The sequence below is a fragment of the Priapulus caudatus genome, unplaced genomic scaffold (genome assembly GCF_000485595.1).
Source record: "Priapulus caudatus unplaced genomic scaffold, Priapulus_caudatus-5.0.1 Scaffold2870, whole genome shotgun sequence".
NCBI classification, from domain to species: domain Eukaryota; kingdom Metazoa; phylum Priapulida; class Priapulimorpha; order Priapulimorphida; family Priapulidae; genus Priapulus; species Priapulus caudatus.
The window spans coordinates 4,208-11,437 of record NW_014579931.1 but is presented as its reverse complement, the minus strand read 5'-3'; the positions used below and the strand labels follow the sequence as shown (position 1 = coordinate 11,437).

General features: G+C 44.8%; 1 protein-coding gene across 1 annotated transcript in view; it reads right to left on the bottom strand.

Annotated features, from left to right (window-relative positions):
• Positions 1 to 5,556: 5,556 nt before the first annotated feature.
• The window catches only part of LOC106819123 (uncharacterized phosphotransferase YvkC-like), a gene marked incomplete at its 5' end in the record, with an annotated part of 4,295 nt that continues 2,621 nt past the window's right edge, over positions 5,557 to 7,230 (bottom strand). The window contains 2 exons of the mRNA XM_014823785.1: positions 5,557 to 5,667; positions 6,002 to 6,071. Of these exons, the coding sequence (XP_014679271.1) occupies positions 5,557 to 5,667; positions 6,002 to 6,071 (181 nt within the window). The remainder of the gene's footprint in view (positions 5,668 to 6,001; positions 6,072 to 7,230) is intronic.

The following is a 7,230-nucleotide window of genomic DNA, read 5'->3' as shown; positions in this document are numbered from 1 at the left end:
TAGGTGCTTCCACTGTATAACTCCCTCTCACGGAAATCGCAAAATTTGGCCTTTATAGACAGGTAGTCGTTCTATAGAGGGGGTTGCTAACACATGTTTAACTGTGGTATTATAAATTCGTGGTTCTTTCCCTAAAGCGGGGGACACACCATGCGAATTTATTCGCACGTCCGCAGCGATTGTAAAATCGCAGCGAAATTCGCATGATGTGTCCGCTCAAGCGCGGGCGAATTTCGCTGCGAATTTCATCTGCATCGAAATTAGCAGCGATCAAACATGTTTGATATTTTCGCTGTGGACGTGCGGACGTGCGGACGTGCGAATAAATTCGCATGGTGTGTCCCAGGCTTAAAGTAAAGCGTCTAAATACGCGTATTCATTACAACTAAAGCTGCATGGGTTTACACTGCCAACTTTGTGTTGGAGAATAATTGTACCAACTTCGCAATTTCGCAACGGACAATCGGCAGTGTAAACGCAAAAGTTGCGCGTCCAACCGATCGATAGCAACTACTTCGAAAATTAAAACGCTATAAATCTAATTTCGCCAACTCGGAGTTGGCGTGTTGGACGTTTTTTTGCCAAGTGGCCAATCAGAGAACAGCAATCAGGGGTGTGCCGCTCCACCCAGAGGGAGACCATTTGCGCGGGCGTTTCTGCGGCACGTGTCTGAGTGTGGGAAAGGGGTTTGAGGTACTTTTGAGTACATGTACAGCCTTTATTCTGACTATCACATGGGCTAACGCTCCATTAGGAGTGTTCCCAACTTTGATATCATTAATGATTAATGATCAATGATTGATAATCCTAACCATAACCCTAACCCTAACCTAAATGACATTAAACCACAAACTAATATATGACCATGACTATACATATATATATATCAGGAGTACTGATATATATATATGTTATTATGACCATTAATGACATTAAAGTTGGGAACACTCCTAATGAAGTATCGCCCATTACTTGACTATGTACAGGGGGGCATTGTATAGGTCGGGTTCATTATTGAATATGTAAGGGTGACCACCGCTGAGATGAGGGCGACAGCAAATCTCTTTCTTGGAGTTGTAAAAAAAAGCTGCAAAAAGGTTGTAACCTCTGCTTTGCCACTCCATTACTGTGGCCGAATAGGCGCGCCACATAGCGGCATAATGCCGCAGGTATTAAGCGCGTACGTCATTACACATTTATATTAATTTGTTGAAATTGCTCATTTCACTAGAGCGAGAGAGAACGAGCGAGAAAGAGAGAGAGTGCGCGAGAAAACGAGAGAGGGGGAGTAAGAGAAAGAGGGGGAAAGAGAAAGAGGGAGAGAGTGCAACTCGGTGAGTTAATAACGGTGTTCGCGCATTCGCAATATCTCCCGAGAAAATTAATATTATGCAATAATTATGGATTTGAAATGAAGAGGAGTTATCCTAGCATAGATTTATATGATAACATTCCATCGGTAGATCTTACTTAAGAAATAGGAAGAAGATCTTATGGTATGTTATGGTATGTTATGGCATGTAAGGTCCGCGCTGCATATACCAGTCATGATCAGTACACAATCTGGCTACGTTCGTGTGTTAGAGCATGCGCAATATCTCACCAGAGGAGTTATATTTTGTGATGACTATTTATTTATGGTTAGGGGTCTCTCAGCATTTATTTATGTAATAAATCATTATCAGTTAGACCTGTATTTATAATTAGGAGCGCGCCCTATAGCCTGTAGCATGCAAAACACCTGCTTCACTCCCTCCCGTCCTTCCCCTTGCCCCCCTTGTCCCTCGATCAACCTCCTGCTTCTTTTACGGCCGCTCAGCTATCATTCCTACGGCCTTTTCTCAGTCTCCCACCCTTCTCTCTCTCTCTCTCAGCAAGCTATATTATGCAGTTTTCTTCAGTCATCTCAGTATCTCAATATAGATTTATTTAATAAATAATATATTAGATATTATTATGATAGGGTCCGGTTTCCGGGCCGTTGAACGTGTGAGAACGGCCGAATGAAATTATCTTGGCAGTGAACGGTGGGTGACCAACGCGCGAGCGCCATCTTCATGTACAATTAGCATACACGGAATCCGGGGCGCGATGCTGCGAGCAAAGTGAATTTGTAGATGGGATTATTACAAATGCACAACAGTGACGTCGAGTGAATGCCCAAGATCGGCCGAAAGGTATTTATATTGGCTTGCAACAGCTGACGAGCGACGCGAGCGTTCAAAAGTCATGTATATTGCCATATGGGAAAATTGGCTATTGCGGGATGCCTGCGACCAAAGTGAAATTTTGAATACACAATTCACAAATTCAAAAGTAAATGGACGTGCAATGCGCACAAACTGCCCGGCATCCACGCTTGTTTTAAATGCGGATAACATGCAGCCTTAGGTCATTTTTACTTTAGGCGTTTATGTTCGCCGAGGTGGACGAATGTCCGGCAATCGCTATACCTTCCTAGGGTAGGAATGGTAATGAGGCGGGCAGTGCCGCCCCAACGAAGTAGTAAGCGTCAGAATTTGCGATGTGTAACCAGACGTCACCACGGCTCTCTTTTGCGTGCTCATATCGTCCCTACGTCATTTAACTTTTGGGCGCTATACGTCGCCGAGGTGCGACGTCNTATATATATATATATATATATATATATATATATAGATATTATGACCATTAATGACATTAAAGTAGGGAACACTCCTAATGAAGTATCGCCCATCATATGACTATGTACAGGGGGGCATTGTTTAGGTCGGGTTCATTATTGAATATGTAGGGGTGACCACCGCTGAGATGAGGGCGACAGCAAAACTCTTTCTTGGAGTTGATAAAAAAAGCTGCAAAAAGGTTGTAGCCTCTGCTTTGCCACTCAATTACTGTGGCCGAGTAGGCGCGCCACGTAGCGGCATGATGCCGCAGGTATTAAGCGCGTACGTCATTACACATTTATATTAATTTGTTGAAATTGCTCATTTCACTAGAGCGAGAGAGACCGAGCGAGAAAGAGAGAGAGCGCGCGAGAAAACGAGAGAGGGGGAGTATGAGAAAGAGGGGGAAAGAGAAAGAGGGAGAGAGTGCAACTCGGTGAGTTAATAACGGTGTTCGCGCATGCGCAATATCTCCGGAGAAAATTAATATTATGCAATAATTATGGATTTGAAATGAAGAGGAGTTATCCTAGCATAGATTTATATGATAACATTCCATCAGTAAACCTTACTTAAGAAATAGGAAGAAGATCTTATGGTATGTTATGGCATGTAAGGTCCGCGCTGCATATACCAGTCATGATCAGTACACAATCTGGCTACGTTAGTGTGTTAGAGCATGCGCAATATCTCACCAGAGGAGTTATATTTTGTGATGACTATTTATTTATGGTTAGGGGGTCTCTCAGCATTGATTTATGTAATAAATAATCATCAGTAGACCTGTATTTATAATTAGGAGCGCGCCCTATAGCCTGTAGCGTGCAAAACACCTACTTCACCCCCTCCTGTTCTTCCCCTTGCCCCCCTTGTCCCTCGCTCAACCTCCTGCCTCTTTTACGGCCGCTCAGCTATCATCCCTACCGCCTTTTCTCAGTCTCCCACCTTCTCTCTCTCTCTCTCTCAGCAAGCTATATTATGCAGTTTTCTTCAGTCATCTCAGTATATCAATATAGATTTATTTAATGAATAATATATTAGATATTATTATGATAGGGTCCGGTTTCCGGGCCGTTGAACGTGTGAGAACGGCCGAAGGAAATTATCTTGGCATTGAACGGTGGGTGACCAACGCGCGAGCGCCATCTTCATATACAATTAGCATACGCGGAATCCGGAGTGCGATGCTGCGAGCAAAGTGAATCTTGTAGATGGGATTTTACAATGCACACGTGACGTCGATTAAATGGCCAAGATCGGTCGAAGGTATTTATCTTGGCTTGCAACAGCGACGAGCGACGCGAGCGTCAGTTCATGTATATTGCCATATGAAAAATTGCTGCGTGATGCTGCGACCAAAGTGAAAATTTTGAGTCACAATTTAAAATCAAAGTGAAAGGATTTGCAATGCGCACAAACTGTCCGGCATCCACGCTTTGTTTTAAATGCGTAACATCGGCCTTAGGTCATTTACTTTAGGCGTTATGTCGCCGAGGTGGCGATGTTCCAATCGCTATACCTTATAGGGTAGGAATGGTAATGAGGCGGGCAGTGCCGCCCCAACGAAGTAGTAAGGTCAGAATTTGCGATGTGCACCACGCCACCACGCTCGCTTTTGCGTGCTCAACATCGTCCCTACGTCATTTACTTTAGGCGCTACGTCGCCGAGGTGCCGACGTCACGGGAACTCGCGAGGACACGGCGGAGCCGGAAGTTACAGAGAACAAGGTGTCGCTCATCAACCAGTGCGTGCACGTACATGGCATCCTCGCATACGATCCTCATCCGCCTCCCCAACATCCTTCTCTTCCCCCTGTTCTCCTCTCGGTTGCCGCCGCCAAGAAACCGCACAACAAACAACAACAACAACGACGACGACGACGACGACGACGACAGGCACATCCCGCCCGACCGTGCATACAGAACTAACGGATTATTGTAATAACAACACTGCGAGACAGGCAAAGAAGCTAACACGACTCTCTGTGGCATAAAAGCCGATATACGGTATACGATATACGAGGTACGATATACGATATACGAGGTACGATATACGATATACGAGGTACTGCACGCACACTGTCAGGCACAAAGACTCGTACAGTCACAGAGTCAGGATGCCGGTGTTGCCACGAGGGCATTGGGTTTGTCCAAGCACGTCGTGCAGCCGAGCTCCTAATGTGCACGATCGCACGCACACGTGCGCGTGAACGTACGTGTGTATAAGTGCGCACACGCGTTTATGTGCACGCACGGGTGTATGTGCGCGCACGCGTGTACGTACACGCACGTGTGTATGTGCGCGTGTACGTGCACACACGCATGTATGTGCGCGCACGCGTGTACGTGCACGCGTGCGTGTATGTGCGTGCGTGTATGTGCGGGCATGCGTGTATGTGCACGCGTGCGCGCATGCGTGTACGTGCACGCACGCGTGTATGTGTGCGCACGCGTGCGGTCATGTGCATCTGTGCATGTACGGTAGATACGTACACTCACGTACACTTGTTGTACACGGGGGAGGTACACGCGTGCGCGCACGTACACGCGCACGTGCACATGAGGAGGAGGTCGGCATCACGAGCATGGACAAATCCAATGTGAAACCCCTCCAGTAATCCACTGCCCTCGTCGCATCCCAACTATGTGACTGTGCACGAGTCTTTGCGCCTGTGCGTGCGATACCTCATTAATTTATACACGCAATAATGCCTATATCCATCGCCCCACGCGTACGCTCGCGGTCGACGCTGACCGCTCGATCGAGTTGGCCAACTCGCAGTCGTCAGTGTAAACGCGCTGCACAGTTCATAGAACGGTTGATAGAGCGTTGGGAAGTTGGTCCAATTCGCCAATTCGCCAACACAAAGTTGGCAGTGTAAACCCAGGTTAAACCTGCGCAACGTATGATTCACATAATATGCATTACATTGTACATGTTGAGCATAATCTTGCCAGAGAAGATGCCGACGTCCAATTCAACACATTTCGTCTGCCGTGAGCTTATCTTCGTTTCGGACAACTAGAAGCAATGAGAACCGACTACAATTTCCCCATTCAGATAACACCAAAATGTATAGTTATACAGACCTTTAGTAATTGCCCCTAACAGCATAGATACCATTTTCCTTTTCAATCTATACAGAGCTATGAATCAATTCTTCACGATTCAGACCTATATTTAATCAGTGCGTGCTGGCGAATGTTGTTACTTGCATGAAGACAAAGTCTTATCAATTAGGTGCGTTACGCTATACAGGAGTACTACACGAGTACTCCAGATATAGGTCTTCTAGGTAATTGCCAAGATTGATAGGCCTGCTGGAGTCACGCTGGTTGCGACGTAATATTATTACCTGGGAACCAAGATCTATGTACCAGAGCTGGCTCATAGTCAAAGGCGTGGCGCTGCGCGGCATGATTTCTCTGCGTAAAGAAATCTCGTTATAATGATCATACACAATGATATACAGATATACAATACAGGTACACATGATTTCGTCGCCTCTATTTATATTTATTTATTTATTTTTTAGTAGCTAGTTTCTTTCGCCCAGCTAACATCCGTAGAGGCACGCCAAAGACCCTATAGTATACCTAAATAGAGTCTTTGGTGACGGACTGGCATGAATTAGGCTGGTGAATAAGTATCGAGACGGCATAGCATAATATAGTTTCTACAACACTATAATTCTACATTGGCCGTTTGTGATTGACGTCTGCAATAGCGACTTAACTGCACATCGCGTACAACTGAGCACTACGAAAAAGGCGGCAAGAGGCAGATAGACCACTATCGTGTATGGCAGGCGAGAAGGGACATAAATGATATTTATGTACCGTCATTAAATCGATTTATGTACCGTAACTAAATCGATTTATGTACCGTCATTAAATCAACCAATCAGATGCAACTTATTTGTGCTCAGCCAATCACAAACATGGAATTATGTACCGTCATTAAATCGATTTATGTACCGTAACTAAATCGATTTATGTACCGTAACTAAATCGATTTATGTACCGTAACTAAATCGATTTATGTACCGTAACTAAATCGATTTATGTACCGTAACTAAATCAACCAAGGCGAGAAGGGACATGAGTACTTCCGTACATAAATAAACCAATCACAGCCAACGATGAAAAGATCCGCCTGGGCGGCGCCAGCTATCTTCCGTACATAATTCGCCGCGCTGGTACTTTCTGCATTAACACAAACATTGCACAATATCCCAAATTAGCACAATCATATTAACAAATGTTTCTATTAACAGAAAGGCACCTGTGAATTGAAGTACGATGTTATTGAAAAGAAATATAGATGAAAAACCTAGACGTTCGTTCCGAGGCAGCCGTTATCTTTGTATTAGACGGGTCCGCGCTCGACAGTTCCACGCGACGTCAGTGTATTGCGAGTGGAACGCGCCCTACTCTTTAGTACTAGTACTACTACTACTCTTTATTACTAGTACTACTACTACTCTTTAGTACTATAGTACTACTACTACTCTTTAGTACTAGTACTATACTATTATACTATACTCTCTAGGTACTAGTACGTACATACTACTACTACTCTCTA